Below are 14759 nucleotides of genomic sequence, written 5' to 3'. Positions count from 1 at the left end.
GGCACCAGCTGGGCACTGAGAGACATCCTCTGCTGCCAGCAAGGGAAAGGGCTCCTGCAGGGAGACCTCCCCCACCCTTGGGAGAGGGTGGCTGGGACCTGTGCTGAGAGAGGAGCTCCCCCAGGGCTGCTCCCAGTGGGGAAGGAAGGCTGTGGCCTCCTGGCTCTTTGGCAGCTCTGGCAGGAGATGTCCCCAGGCCTGGGGGCTGTCCCCCTGCCTGGGGGCTGTCCCCCTGCCTCTGGGCTGCCTCTGGGCTGTCCCCATGCCTGGGGGCTGTCCCCCTGCCTCTGGGCTGCCTCTGGGCTGTCCCCATGCCCCTGGGCTGCCTCTGGGCTGTCCCCATGCCCCTGGGCTGCCTCTGGGCTGTCCCCCTGCCTCTGGACTGTCCCCATGCCTGGGGGCTGTCCCCCTGCCTCTGGGCTGCCTCTGGGCTGTCCCCCTGCCTCTGGGCTGTCCCCCTGCCCCTGGGCTGCCTCTGGGCTGTCCCCATGCCCCTGGGCTGCCTCTGGGCTGTCCCCCTGCCTCTGGGCTGCCTCTGGGCTGTCCCCATGCCCCTGGGCTGCCTCTGGGCTGTCCCCCTGCCTCTGGGCTGCCCCTGGGCTGCCCCAGCTCAGGCTGTGCAGCTCCTGCAACCTCCCCCAGCCGCCCTGAGCCCAGCTCCAGCTCCCTTCTCCAGGACCAGCCCTGTCATGGGGGGCTCAGCAGCCTTTGCAAAGCCAGGAGGGACCCAGGCAGTCCTGGTGGGCTCCTGGGGGACACCCCCAGGGAGGGCAGGGCGGGGAGCAGCCTCACTCCTGCGTGGAGGAGGAGGAGGAGGAGGAAGGCTGCTCACCATGTTGGCCTGCCAGCCGTCCATGCTGACGCAGCGGTCGATGCACCACCAGAAGTCATCCTCTGACTCCCCCTTCCAGGCAAACACAGCAACCCCTGCAAGAGAGCAGCACCCCTGCCATCACCCCTGCCATCAGGGGAGGCCTCCTGCCTCCCCACAGCCCCCTGGGAGGAGGCTGCAGCCAGCTGGGGCTCCCAGGCAACAAGGGACAGGCCAAGAGCTGGCCTCAGGCTGCCCCAGCGCAGGTTCAGCTCGGCCAAGAGGAACAACTTCTGCCCCCCCAAAAGGCCTCTCAGGGCCTGGCCCAGGGGGCAGGGGTGCAGGCCCCATCCCTGGGGGGGGGTTCCAAGCCCTGGAGCTGAGAGGCTGAGGGCCAAGGTTTGGGGGTGCCCTGGCAGGGCTGGGTCAAGGCTTGGACTCCAAAAGCTTCCTTCCAGGCACAAGGACTCTGTGCCCCTGAGGCCTGCTGGGGTTGGCAGAGCTCTCTCTGCCCTGGAGCTCCCTCCCCTGGAGCTCCCTCCCCTGGAGCTCCCTCCCCTGGAGCTCTCTCCCCTTGGCCAGCTCTGGAGAGCCACAGCCAGGAGGGGCTGAGGAGCCAGGGGGGGCTGAGGAGCCAGGGGGGGCTGAGCAGCCAGGGGGGGCTGAGGAGCCAGGGGGGGCTGAGGAGCCAGGGGGGCGCTGAGCAGCCAGGGGGGGCTGAGCAGCCAGGGGGGGCTGAGCAGCCAGGGGGGGCTGAGCAGCCAGGAGGGCGCTGAGCAGCCAGGGGGGGCTGAGCAGCCAGGGGGGGCTGAGCAGCTGGGGGGGGGTGAGGAGCCGGGGGGGTGAGCAGCCAGGGGGGGCTGAGCAGCCAGGGGGGGCTGAGCAGCCAGGCAGGGACCAGACCCCAGCCCGCAGCAGGCTCAGACCTCCTCCCCTCCTCCTCCCTGCGGGACCTCCGAACCACCCCTGAGAGCAGCTGCCTGGGAGGCAGGAGGGGGCTGGGGAGGCAGGAGGGGGCTGGGGGGGCCGGGGTGGGTAGGGGGCAGGCTGAGCTGCACTCACCAGCTTCTGCCAGGGCAGCTGCCACCTCGTTCTGGGTGGAGTAGATGTTGCAGGCGGCCCAGCGGCACTGGGCGCCCAGCGCGCACAGCGTCTCGATCAGCACCTGCGGGACACAGCCCTCAGCAGCTGCCCTGGGGCTGCCCTCCCGCCTGGCACAGCACCCCAGGGCCCCAGGCACAGGGCTCAGGGCCCCCAGGCACACAGATCAGGGCCCCAGGCACACAGCTCAGGGCTCTGGGTGCAGCTTTGCTGCCACAGGCAGCCAGGAATAGGGCAGAAAGGCTCTCCAGAGGCACCTGGACAGGCTGGGCAGAGGCCAACAGGATGGCAGTGAACACAGCCAAGTGCCAGGGGCTGCACCTTGGCCACAGCAACCCCAGGCAGGGCCACAGGCTGGGGGCAGAGTGGCTGAGAGCAGCCAGGCAGAGAGGGACCTGGGGGTGCTGGTTGATGGTAGGCTGAACAGGAGGCAGCAGTGTGCCCAGGGGGCCAAGAAGGCCAAGGGCAGCCTGGCCTGCAGCAGGCAGAGTGTGGCCAGCAGCAGCAGGGAGCTCATCCTGCCCTGTGCTCAGCACTGCTGAGGCCACAGCTGGAGTCCTGTGGCCAGCTCTGGGCTCCTCAGGTCAGGAAAGAGGTTGAGCTGCTGGAAGGTGTCCAGAGAAGGGCAACAAAGCTGGGGAGGGGTCTGGGGCACAGCCCTGGGAGGAGAGGCTGAGGGAGCTGGGGTTGCTTAGCCTGCAGGAGAGGAGGCTCAGGGGAGACCTTCTTGCTCTCTGCAACTCCCTGCAGGGAGGTTGGAGCCAGGGGGAGGTTGGGCTCTTCTCCCAGGCACCCAGCAGCAGAACAAGAGGACACAGTCTCAAGCTGTGCCAGGGGAGGGTTAGGCTGGAGGGGAGGAAGAAATTCTTCCCAGCCAGAGAGATTGGCCCTGGGGATGTGCTGCCCAGGGAGGTGGTGGAGTCCCCATCCCTGGAAGTGTTCCAGAGGGGCTTGGATGTGGCCCTTGGAGCCAGGGTTTAGCTGTCAGGAGGTGCTGGGGGACAGCTTGGACTTGCTGAGCTCTGAGGCCTCTTCCAACCTGGTTGGTTCCACGAAGCTATCAGAGATCAGCTCCAGCCAAGCCAGTGCTGCCCTGGGGGAGGAGCAGGCAGCAGAACCTTCCCCCAGGTGCTTTCCAAAGAGTGAAGCTGTTGCCTGCTCTGGGGTTGCCTCCTGGGGCTGGGAAGCTGCAGGGGCTTTCCCCCCTGAGGGAGAAGCTGCTGCTGCCAGCCCTGGCAGCCCAGCTGGCAGCCACTCACCGCTGTCTGGGCTGTGATGTGTGTGCAGCCCACGATCCTGGCTCCAGCCAAAGGCTTCTCCCCTTGAGCTCTTTTCCTGAGTGAAATCAGGGCAGACATGTCTGCAAAAGGAAAAAAAGCAAGAGAGAGGCTCAGGGGTGGGCCAGGGAGCTGCCAGACCTGCTCTCCTCTCAGGCTCCCCCAGGCTAAATCCAGCCCCCTCCCACCCCCAGGTTCTGCTGCAGTCATTACACAGCCAGAGGGAGAAACCTCCTTCACCCCCAGCAGTGAAGGCCAAAATGGGCCCAAAACAGAACCACAGAAGGTTAGGGAGCTGGAAGGGAACCTCAAAGCTCATCCAGTCCAACCCCTCTGCCAGAGCAGGGTCACCTAGAGAAGGCCACAGAGGAATGTGGCCAGAAGGGGCTTGAATGGCTCCAGGGAAGGAAGTTCCACAGCCTCTCTGGGCAGCCAGCAACAGGGGCCAGAGAGTCACAGATTGCATTGGGGTGGAAGGGAGCCTCAAAGGTCATCATGGCCAACAGCCCTGCAGGCAGCAGGGACACCTCCAGCCAGAGCAGAGCCTCTCCAGCCAGAGCAGAGCCTCTCCAGCCAGAGCAGGGCCTCTCCAGCCAGAGCAGGGCCTCTCCAGCCAGCGCAGGACACCTCCAGCCAGCGCAGGACACCTCCAGCCAGAGCAGGACACCTCCAGCCAGAGCAGGACACCTCCAGCCAGAGCAGGACACCTCCAGCCAGAGCAGGGCCTCTCCAGCCAGCGCAGGGCCTCTCCAGCCAGAGCAGAGCCTCTCCAGCCAGAGCAGAGCCTCTCCAGCCAGAGCAGGGCCTCTCCAGCCAGAGCAGGGCCTCTCCAGCCAGAGCAGGGCCTCTCCAGCCAGCGCAGGGCCTCTCCAGCCAGCGCAGGGCCTCTCCAGCCAGCGCAGGGCCTCTCCAGCCAGAGCAGGGCCTCTCCAGCCAGAGCAGGGCCTCTCCAGCCAGAGCAGGGCCTCTCCAGCCAGCGCAGGGCCTCTCCAGCCAGAGCAGAGCCTCTCCAGCCAGAGCAGGGCCTCTCCAGCCAGAGCAGGGCCTCTCCAGCCAGAGCAGGGCCTCTCCAGCCAGAGCAGGGCCTCTCCAGCCAGAGCAGAGCCTCTCCAGCCAGAGCAGGGCCTCTCCAGCCAGAGCAGAGCCTCTCCAGCCAGAGCAGGGCCTCTCCAGCCAGAGCAGGGCCTCTCCAGCCAGAGCAGGGCCTCTCCAGCCAGAGCAGGGCCTCTCCAGCCAGAGCAGGGCCTCTCCAGCCAGAGCAGGGCCTCTCCAGCCAGAGCAGAGCCTCTCCAGCCAGAGCAGAGCCTCTCCAGCCAGAGCAGAGCCTCTCCAGCCAGCGCAGGGCCTCTCCAGCCAGCGCAGGGCCTCTCCAGCCAGCGCAGGGCCTCTCCAGCCAGAGCCACCAGGACATTAAACCCTGTGGGAGCTCTGCTGCCAAACCATCTGCTGCCATGGCTGGCTCCTCCCCACCTAATCTCCCAGGTTTTGGGGGGGGAAAATGGGATCCAGAGCTGGCAGGTCAGCTGCCAAGCCACTCTCCATCATTTACCACCAGCCCTGGCCAAGCCATTCTCCATCATTTACCACCAGCCCTGGCTCACTGGAGAGGTCCCAGATGCCTGGAAGCTGCCCAACCTGATGCCCATCCACCAGAAGGGCTGGAAGGAGGAGCCAGGGAGCTCCAGGCCTGGCTGCCTGACCTCAGTGCCAGGCAAGGGCATGGAGCAGATCACCCTGGGGGTGATCTGCTCCATGGTGGAGTCCCCATCCCTGGAGGTGTTCAGGAGGGGCTTGGATGTGGCCCTTGGAGCCATGGTTGGGTTGTCAGGAGGTGCTGGGGGACAGCTTGGACTTGCTGAGATCTGTGGTCTTTTCCAACCTGATTGATTCTATGATTCTGTGATTCCAGGCAGGGGATGGCATGGCTCAGCTCCTGCAGCCAGCCACAAGGCCCCCCCTGGACTCCCACCCCCCACTCCCCCAGGGCTCTGCTTTTACCTTGCTCGGCGATCTCGATCTCCCGGCGCCCAAACTCTGCCTGCTTGATGTTCTTCACACAGAAGTTGCTGCTGCCCTTGGAGTTGGTTTGCTGCTTCTCACGAGGGGACACCTCATCATCAGAGCTGTCTGTGTAGGAGGCAGCTGGAGGCAGGAGAGAAACACATCAGGCCTCAAGAGCTCGGAGATCTCCTACCCCCGGCGCAGGTTTCAGCCCGGTTTGGCTTCCCGGCGTTCAGGCAGGCAGAGATCCATGGAGGCCCAGGAGGGGGTTGGGTGGGAAGGGACCTGGAAGAGCATCCAGCTCCCAACCCCCCTGCCATGCCCAGGGACACCTCCCCCCAGCACAGCTTGCTCAGGGCCTCATCCAGCCTGGCTCTGAGCACCCCCAGGCTTGGAGCCACCACAGCCTCCCTGGGCAGCCTGTGCCAGAGTCTCCCCAGCCTCACTCTCCACAATCTCTTCCTCCTCTCCACTCTCAGTCTCCCCTCTCCCAGCTCAAAGCCATTGTTCCTCCTCCTGTCCCTCCCAGCCCTTGGCCCAAGTCCCTCCCCAGCTCTCCTGGAGCCCTTCAGCTCCTGCAAGGCTGCTCTGAGCTCTCCCTGGAGCCTTCTCCTCTCCAGGCTGCACAGCCCCAACTCTCCCAGCCTGTCCCAGCAGAGGTTCTGCAGCCTCTGCTCATCTCTGTGGCCCCCTCTGGAGCCTCCCCAGCAGCTCCAGGCCCTCCTTGTGCTGGGGACCCCTAGAGCTGGAGGCAGTGCTGCAGGTGGGGGCTGAGTAGAGCAGAGGGGCAGAATCCCCTCCCTGTGCTGCTCTCTCCCTGCCCTGCCTGCAGCTCAGCTCTCAGCTGGCTCTGGGCTGCCAGGGACCACTGCTGGCTCCTGGGGACTTTGGCACCACCTGACAGCCCCAAGGCCTTCTCCTCAGGGCTGCTCTCAGCCACTCCTCCCCCAGCCTGGATCTGTGCTGGGGATTGCCCTGCCCCAGCTGCAGGACCTTGCCCTTGGCCTTGCTGAGCTCCTAGGCCATGCTGAGGGCTGCCAGGTGCCCCCTCAGGGTGCCTTGTCCCTGGAGGGGATGAGCTCCTGCCCTCTGAGCATCTCTGTGGCCTCCTCTGGAGCCTCTCCAGGTCCTCCTTGTGCTGGAGGCAGTGCTGCAGGTGGGGGCTGAGCAGAGCAGAGGGGCAGGATCCCCTCCCTGTGCTGCTGCTCTCTCTCTCCCCTCCAATCCTCCTGAGGGCAGGCAACGTCCTTCTGCACTCTCGCTCCCTAAACCAGCTCAGGGGGAGGTTATCAACTGCTGGTCAGGCTCCTGAGCTTCAGGAACTGCCAGCATGGATCCCTCCAGGCCCAACCCCCACCCAGCAGCCTGCAGCCCCCTCCCCCAGGGTGAGGCTGGCACCTACCAGAGCTGTAGCTGTCGGTGGAGGACTGGGAGATGGAGCGGGACAGGGAGCGGCGCCCGGTCTTGGTGGGGAACTTGGTGAACTCCTGCATGTCATCTGCAAACTGGATTTGCTGAGGGGGGGCAAAGGAAGACAAGCCCTGAGTCACAAGGGGCTCCTCATGGCTTGGAGGAGCCTCAGGGAGCCAGAGAGGAGGTGCTGGAGAGGCTCCAAGTTCGGTGGGGGGAGGTTTGCATCTCCAGGTGTTGCCAAATCCACTTAGAATGGAGGAGAATCAACCAGGCTGGAACAGACCTTCGAGATCCCTGAGTCCAACCCAGCCCCCAGCACCACCTGATCAACCCAACCATGGCTCCAAGGGCCACATCCAAGCCCCTCTGGAACCCCTCCAGGGATGGGGACTCCACCACCTCCCTGGGCAGCACATCCCCAGGGCCAATCTCTCTGGCTGGGAAGAATTTCTTCCTCCCCTCCAGCCTAACCCTCCCCTGGCACAGCTTGAGACTGTGTCCTCTTGTTCTGCTGCTGGGTGCCTGGCAGAAGAGCCCAACCTCCACCTGGCTCCAACCTCCCTGCAGGGAGTTGCAGAGAGCAAGAAGGTCTCCCCTGAGCCTCCTCTCCTGCAGGCTAAGCAACCCCAGCTCCCTCAGCCTCTCCTCCCAGGGCTGTGCCCCAGACCCCTCCCCAGCTTTGTTGCCCTTCTCTGGACACCTTCCAGCAGCTCAACCTCTTTCCTGACCTGAGGAGCCCAGAGCTGGCCACAGGACTCCAGCTGTGGCCTCAGCAGTGCTGAGCACAGGGCAGGATGAGCTCCCTGCTGCTGCTGGCCACACTCTGCCTGCTGCAGGCCAGGCTGCCCTTGGCCTTCTTGGCCCCCTGGGCACACTGCTGGCTCCTGTTCAGCTCCTCCAGGCTAAGCAACCCCCAGCCTTGTGCCCCAGATCTTCTTGCTCTTCTTGCAGAGAGCAAGAAGATCTCCCCTGAGCCTCCTCTCCTGCAGGCTAAGCAACCCCAGCTCCCTCAGCCTCTCCTCCCAGGGCTGTGCCCCAGAGCCCTCCCCAGCCTCATTGCCCTGCTCAGGACATGTTCAAGAGCCTCAATGTCCTTCTTAAACTGAGGAGCCCAGACTCCAGAGGTGGAGTGACCTGAAAAGGAATGGCAAGGAATGAAGGGAGCTGCAGGGTGGCTTTGGCAGCTGCTTTGGTGCAGAGGGAGGGACTGGAGGGCATCCTAACCCCCAGTGCTGCTGGGAGCAGTGGTGCTGAGGGAAGAGGGAGCTGCTCCAGCCAGCAGCCCCCAGGCAGGCAACTGAGGCTGCCAGGAACCAGAGCTGGCAGGAGCTGGAGCTGGCAGGAGCTGGAGCTTCCCACCCAAGCAATGATATTGATGGAATTTGTTCAAGGTCTCACCCAGCAGTGAGGTGAGCTGAGAACTGGCTGCAGGACAGGGCCCAGAGGGCTGTGCCCAGTGGGGCAGGGTCCAGCTGCAGGGCTGCAGCTTGCGCTGCTCCCCTGGGGTCAGGACTGGGCCCAGCCTTGCTCAGCATCTTCATCACTGGCCTGGAGGAAGGCAGAGTGGAGCCTCAGGCACTTTGCTGATGATCCAAAGTGGGAGCTGTGGCTGACCCCCCCCAGGCTGTGCTGCCAGCCAGGGAGAGCTGAAGAGGCTGAGAGCTGGGAGAGGAAGCTCAGGAAGCTGAGCCCAGGGCAAGGGCAGGGAACTGCCCCTGGGCAGCAACAACCTCCTGCAGCAGCACAGCTGAGGGGGGAGCTGCTGGAGAGCAGCTCCAAGGAGCAGCAGCTGGGAGTGCTGGGGGCCAGCAAGGTCCCCAGGAGCCAGCAAGGAGCCCTCATGGCCAAGGAGCTGCAGGGGGTCCTGGGGGGCATGGAGAAGAGTGTGGCCAGCAGGGCAGGGGAGGCTCTGCTGCCCCTCTGCTCTGCCCCAGCCAGGCCACAGCTGCAGCCCTGGGGCCAGCTCTGGGCTCCCCAGCTCAGGAGGGACAGAGAAGTGCTGCAGAGAGCCCAGGGGAGGCTGGGAAGCTGCTGAGGGGCCTGGAGCAGCTCTGGCAGGAGCTGAGAGCCCTGGGGCTGAGAGCCTGCAGCAGAGCAGCCCCAGAGGGCAGCTGAGCAATGCTCAGCAAGAGCTAAAGGAGCTGTGGGGGGCAAGAGGCTGGGGCCAGGCTCTGCTGAGTGCTGCCCAGGGCCGGGGCAAGGGGCAAGGGGCACAGAGTGGCAGCCAGGAGGTTGGAACTGAGCAGGAGGAGAAAGTTGTTTGGGGTGAGGCTGCTGGAGCCTGGAGCAGGCTGCCCAGAGAGGTTGTGGAGTCTGCTGGGGTGGAGAGCTTCCAACCCCCCCTGGGCACTGTGCCCCTGGGCAAGCTGCTGGGGGAGCCCTGCTGGGGCAGGGGCTGGGGGAGCTCTGCTGGGGGAGCCCTGCTGGGGCAGGGTGCTGGGCTGGGTGAGCTCCAGAGCTCCCTTCCCACCTCACTGGGCTCTGGGATTCTCTCTTGCTTGGTGTCCCTAGACACCCTGAGAAGGGTTTGTGCCACCTTCAGGCTGGCCTCTGGCTCCTGGATGCTTCCAGAGGTGGGAGGGGAAGCTCAGCAAGCTCAGGAGATGATTTCCACCCTTTGCACCCAGCTCTTCCTCTGGCAGCTGCTCAGAGGGTGGGAAGAAGGCTCACAAAGGAGCTGCTGGCACTGGAACAGCTTGGAGTGCTGCCTGAGCAATTTCCCCACCTCAGGGAAAGGGCTTCCAGGAAAGAGTTGAAGGCAGGAGGTCAAAAGCAGCTAACCCAGGCCAGCAGCTCCAGCCCAGGGTGCAGGTGGGAGCCTGTGCTGCCTTACAGCACCCAGGGCTCAGGAGCCCAGGCCAGGAGATGGCCCTGCAGTGGAACAAGCTGCCTGGGTGGGCTGGTGGAGCAAAGTGTGGGCTGTGCTGGGAAGGAGAGGCTGGGCACAGAGGGGTGCTGCAGCCCCCAGCTCCAGCCAGCCCCACAGCCCCCCAGCTGAGAGCTGCTGGGCAGCAGCAGCCCCCTGAGGGCTGGGGCAGGGCAGGCAGCCCCAGGCACAGCCTCACACTGCAGCAGAGGCAGCTCCAGGGATGTGTCCTGCTCTGGAGTCACAGAACCACAGCATGGCAGGGGCTGGGAGGGACCTCCAGAGAGCATCCAGAGCAACCCCACAGCCAGAGCAGGGCCACACAGGGCAGGGCACACAGCAACACACCAGGGGGGGCTGGGAAGTATCCCAGTATCAGAATCACCAAGGTGGGAAGAGACCTCAAAGATCATCCAGGCCAAGCTGTCCCCACAGAGCTCATGGCTCAACCCTGGCTCCAAGGGCCACATCCAAGCCCCTCCTGAACCCCTCCAGGGATGGGGACTCCACCACCTCCCTGGGCAGCACAGCCCCAGGGCCAATCTCTCTGGCTGGGAAGAATTTCTTCCTCACCTCCAGCCTAACCCTCCCCTGGCACAGCTTGAGACTGTGTCCTCTTGTTCTGCTGCTGGGTGCCTGGGAGAAGAGCCCAACCCCCACCTGGCTCCAACCTCCCTGCAGGCAGTTGCAGAGAGCAAGAAGGTCTCTCCTGAGCCTCCTCTCCTGCAGGCTAAGCAACCCCAGCTCCCTCAGCCTCTCCTCCCAGGGCTGTGCCCCAGACCCCTCCCCAGCTTTGTTGCCCTTCTCTGGACACCTTCCAGCAGCTCAACCTCTTTCCTGACCTGAGGAGCCCAGAGCTGGCCACAGGACTCCAGCTGTGGCCTCAGCAGTGCTGAGCACAGGGCAGGATGAGCTCCCTGCTGCTGCTGGCCACACTCTGCCTGCTGCAGGCCAGGCTGCCCTTGGCTTTCTTGGCCCCCTGGGCACACTGCTGCCTCCTGTTCAGCTGCTCTCCACCACTCCCCCCAGGTCCCTCTCTGCCTGGCTGCTCTCAACCACTCTGCCCCCAGCCTGTGGCCCTGCCTGGGGTTGCTGTGGCCAAAGTGCAGCCCCTGGCACTTGGCTGTGTTCAATCTCCTGCCCTTGGCCTCTGCCCCTCTGCCCAGCCTGTCCAGGTGCCTCTGCAGAGCTCTCCTGGCCTCTGACAGCTCAGCTCCTGCCCCCAGCTTGGTGTCCTCTGCACATTCCCTGCTGCTGGACTCCATCCCCTCCTCCAGATCATCAATGAAGATATTGATCAGGCTGGGGCCCAGCACTGCTCCCTGGGGCACCCCACTGGTGCCTGGCTGCCAGCTGGCTGTGGCACCATTCACCACCACTCTCTGGGCTCAGCCTCCAGCCAGTTCCTGACCCAGCTCAGAGAGCTGCTGCCCCAGCCAGGGGCTGACAGCTTGGCCAGGGCTTGGCTGTGGGGGATGGTGGCCAAGGCCTTGCTGCAGTCCAGGCAGAGCACATCCACAGCCTGCCCCACAGCCACCAGGCAAAAGGCTCCAGAGGACACTCCACAACCTCTCTGTCTGTCCTCAGCACCAGAAGGACAAGAACCTGCTGGAGAGGCTCCAGAGGAGGCCACCAAGGTGATCAGAGGTTGGAGAACCTCTCCTGTGGGGCCAGGCTGAGAGAGTTGGGGCTGTGCAGCCTGGAGAGAAGAAGGCTCCAAGAGAGGGACTTTGGACAAGGAGGACCTGGAGCTGCTGGAGAGGCTCCAGAGGAGGCCACAGAGATGAGCAGAGGCTGCAGAACCTCTGCTATGGGTACAGGTTGGGAGAGCTGGGGCTGTGCAGCCTGGAGAAGGCTCCAGGGAGAGCTCAGAGCAGCCTTGCAGGAGCTGAAGGGCTCCAGGAGAGCTGGGGAGGGACTTGGGCCAAGGGCTGGGAGGGACAGGAGGAGGAACAATGGCTTTGAGCTGGGAGATGGGAGACTGAGAGTGGAGAGGAGGAAGAGATTGTGGAGAGTGAGGCTGGGGAGACTCTGGCACAGGCTGCCCAGGGAGGCTGTGGCTGTGCCCTGCCTGGAGGTGCTCAGGACCAGGCTGGATGAGGCCTTGAGCAAGCTGGGCTGGGGGGAGGTGTCCCTGCTGACTGCAGAGGGGTTGGCCCAGATGACCTTTGTGGTTCCCAACCCCTTCTGTGATTCTAACTGGTTTGGGGGGGGGGGGGGGGGGGGGGGCGCAGAAAATTGAATGCCAAGGGAAAGGAACAATCCCCAGAGCATCACCCAGCCAGAGCTGAGCTCCCCTCAGTAATCCCAGCAGGGCTTTACCACAGCTCAGCTGAACTCCACAGCTTAGCCAAATCTGCCCTGGCTAAAATTATCCCCCAGCAGTGCCAGCAGCTTCTGCCCCTGGAGCCCTCCACACAGCCCCCCCCTGCCAGGCCTGCAGAACCAAGCCAGCCCCCAGCCCCACGAGGAGGAGCAGAGGGCTGGAGCTGCTCTGCTCTGCAGACAGCCTGAGAGAGTTGGGGTTGTGCAGGCTGCAGAGGAGAAGGCTCCCAGGAGACCTCCTTGTGGCCTTCCAGGAGCTGCAGGGGGCTGCAGGAAAGCTGGGGAGGGCCTTTGGAGGGGGTCAGGGAGGGATAGGACTGGGGGGGATGGAGCAGAACTAGAAGTGGGGAGCTGGAGATTGGCTGTGAGGAAGAAGTTGTTGGCCAGGAGGGTGGTGAGAGCCTGGCACAGGCTGCCCAGGGAGGTGGTGGAAGCCTCCTGCCTGGAGGTGTTTGCAGCCAGGCTGGAGGTGGCTGTGAGCAACCTGCTGTGGTGTGAGGTGTCCCTGCCCATGGCAGGGGCTTGGAGCTGCCTGAGCCTGGAGCTCCCTTCCCTGCCCCTCTGAGAGCTTCCTGCCCTCCAGCCAGGGGCAGCACAACTCCTGTGCCTTGCTCTGAAGGTTTCCAGCCCAAGCCTCACATCAGCCAGGCAGAGCTGAGCCACTGCTGCACTCTGGGACTCGTTGACCACCTCCCAAGTGCAGAGCTGCTGTGAACACAGCCCTGGGGTCTCCCCTCCTCCACCTCTGAATGTCTCACAGCTCTTCTCCAGCCCCTCCTGGGGCAGGGCTTTAGGTGGTTAACCCCTGCAGGCTCTTGCCAGGAGGGCAACCTGCTGTGGTGTGAGGAGTCCCTGCCCATGGCAGGGGGTTGGAGCTGGCTGAGCCTTGAGCTCCCTCCCAGCCCTGGCAGCTCTGTGGCTGTCCCCAGGGGCTGCCACCCACTGCCAGCTGCTGCTGCCAAGCCTGCAGAACATTTTCTCCCCTTGCAGAACCCAGAGCTCCTGAGCCCCTTCCCACCCAGATCCCACTCTTCCCAAGCAGTGGGAAGCAGCCTGCTGCCAGCTCCAACCACTCCTCCAGGCACTGGGCCTGGCCAGGGCAGGGGCTGCAGGAATCTTGTCCCTGGGGACACAGCCCCGCGGCCCCGAGAGGGTCCCAGGAGGGTCCCAGCAGGGTCCCCAGAGAGCAGCAAAAGCAAACAGCAACCACCTGAGAGTGAAGGAATCACTGAGGGGGAGAAAAGAGCTTCCAGGTCATGGAGGCCAAGCCTCAAGCCAGCCCTGCCCCAGGGCACCACCACCCCAGGGCCCTCAGCACCACAGCTCCAGGGCTCTGAAACCCCTCCAGGGCTGGAGGCTGCACCACTGCCCCTGGGCAGCCTGTGCCAGGCCTGGACAAGCCTCAAGGGGCAGAAATTGTTCCTCAAGGCCAAGCTGAACCTCCCCTGGGGCAGCTTGAAGCCATTTCCCCTTCTGTTGCTTGCTCCTTGGGAGCAGAGCCCAAGCCTGCCACTAAATCCTGTCCCTGAGCAGCACAGCTCTGAAGCCCCTCCAGGGCTGGGGGCTCCACCACTGCCCCTGGGCAGCCTGGGCCAGGCCTGGGCAAGCCTCAAGGGGCAGAAATTGTTCCTCATGGCCAAACTGAACCTCCCCTGGAGCAACCTGAGGCCATTTCCTCCTGTCCTGTCCCTTGTTCCTGGGGAGAAAAGACCAACCCCCAGCAGGCTCCAACCTCCTCCCAGGGAGCTGCAGGGTTGGAAAGGAGATCAGAGCTCAGCCAGCTCCAGCCCCCTGCCCTGGGCAGGGACACCTCCCCCCAGCACAGCTTGCTCAGGGCCTCATCCAGCCTGGTCCTGAACACCTCCAGGCAGGGGACAGCCACAGCCTCCCTGGGCAGCCTGTGCCATGCTCTCCCCAGCCTCGCTGCCAACAGTTTCTTCCTCATCTGCAGTCCCAATCTGCCCTCCTCAAGCTCCCCTCAGCCTCTTGTTCTCCAGGCTGAACTCTCTGTGACTCCCAAACCCACCCTGAAGTGAACCAAGCAGCTCCAAGCAGCCTCTCCCTGCACTGCATGGCACCAGCCCCTGCCTGGGCACAGGGCTGGGCAGTGCCAACCCAGCAGCTCTGCTGCCCCCAGCAGGGCTCAGCCTCCTTTGGTTAATGATTACCACACAGGAAGGACAAAAAGGCCTCCAGGGCTGCACTGCCCCCAACCCCAGGGCCTGGCAGCTTGGCTCTGCTGGCTGTGCCATCCTCACAGAGCCCCAGGGGGCTGCAGGTGGAAAGGGAGCTCTGGAGCTCATCCTGCCCAACCCCTGCCCCAGCAGGGCTCCCCCAGCAGCTTGCCCAGGGGCACAGTGCCCAGGGGGGGTTGGAAGCTCTCCACCCCAGCAGACTCCACAACCTCTCTGGGCAGCCTGCTCCAGGCTCCAGCAGCCTCACCCCAAACAACTTTCTCCTCCTGCTCAGCTCCAACCTCCTGCCTGCCACTCTGTGCCCCTTGCCCCTTGGCCTGGCCCTGGGCACCACTCAGCAGAGCCTGGCCCCAGCCTCTTGCCCCCCACAGCTCCTTTAGCTCTTGCTGAGCATTGCTCAGCTGCCCTCTGGGGCTGCTCTGCTGCAGGCTCTCAGCCCCAGGGCTCTCAGCTCCTGCCAGAGCTGCTCCAGGCCCCTCAGCAGCTTCCCAGCCTCCCCTGGGCTCTCTGCAGCACTTCTCTGTCCCTCCTGAGCTGGGGAGCCCAGAGCTGGCCCCAGGGCTGCAGCTGTGGCCTGGCTGGGGCAGAGCAGAGGGGCAGCAGAGCCTCCCCTGCCCTGCTGGCCACACTCTTCTCCATGCCCCCCAGGACCCCCTGCAGCTCCTTGGCCATGAGGGCTCCTTGCTGGCTCCTGGGGACCTTGCTGGCCCCCAGCACTCCCAGCTGCTGCTCCTTGGAGCTGCTCTCCAGCAGCTCCCCCCTTAGCTGTG

At 64.6% G+C, this 14759-nt stretch overlaps 1 protein-coding gene across 2 annotated transcripts in view; it reads right to left on the bottom strand.

Moving 5' to 3' along the window:
• AHCYL1 (adenosylhomocysteinase like 1) overlaps nt 1-14759 on the bottom strand; it is a 54683-nt gene that overhangs the window by 21717 nt on the left and 18207 nt on the right. For both annotated transcript variants that reach the window (XM_054176554.1, XM_054176555.1), the window contains exons 2-6: nt 6593-6704; nt 5188-5331; nt 3172-3272; nt 1874-1976; nt 833-927 (exon numbers count right to left, since the gene is read on the bottom strand). In XM_054176554.1, coding sequence (XP_054032529.1) covers nt 833-927; nt 1874-1976; nt 3172-3272; nt 5188-5331; nt 6593-6704 — 555 coding nt within the window. The remainder of the gene's footprint in view (nt 1-832; nt 928-1873; nt 1977-3171; nt 3273-5187; nt 5332-6592; nt 6705-14759) is intronic.

This window comes from Dryobates pubescens, chromosome 35 (assembly GCF_014839835.1).
Source record: "Dryobates pubescens isolate bDryPub1 chromosome 35, bDryPub1.pri, whole genome shotgun sequence".
Taxonomy (NCBI): Eukaryota; Metazoa; Chordata; class Aves; order Piciformes; family Picidae; genus Dryobates; species Dryobates pubescens.
This window is presented reverse-complemented; position numbering and strand designations above follow the sequence as displayed.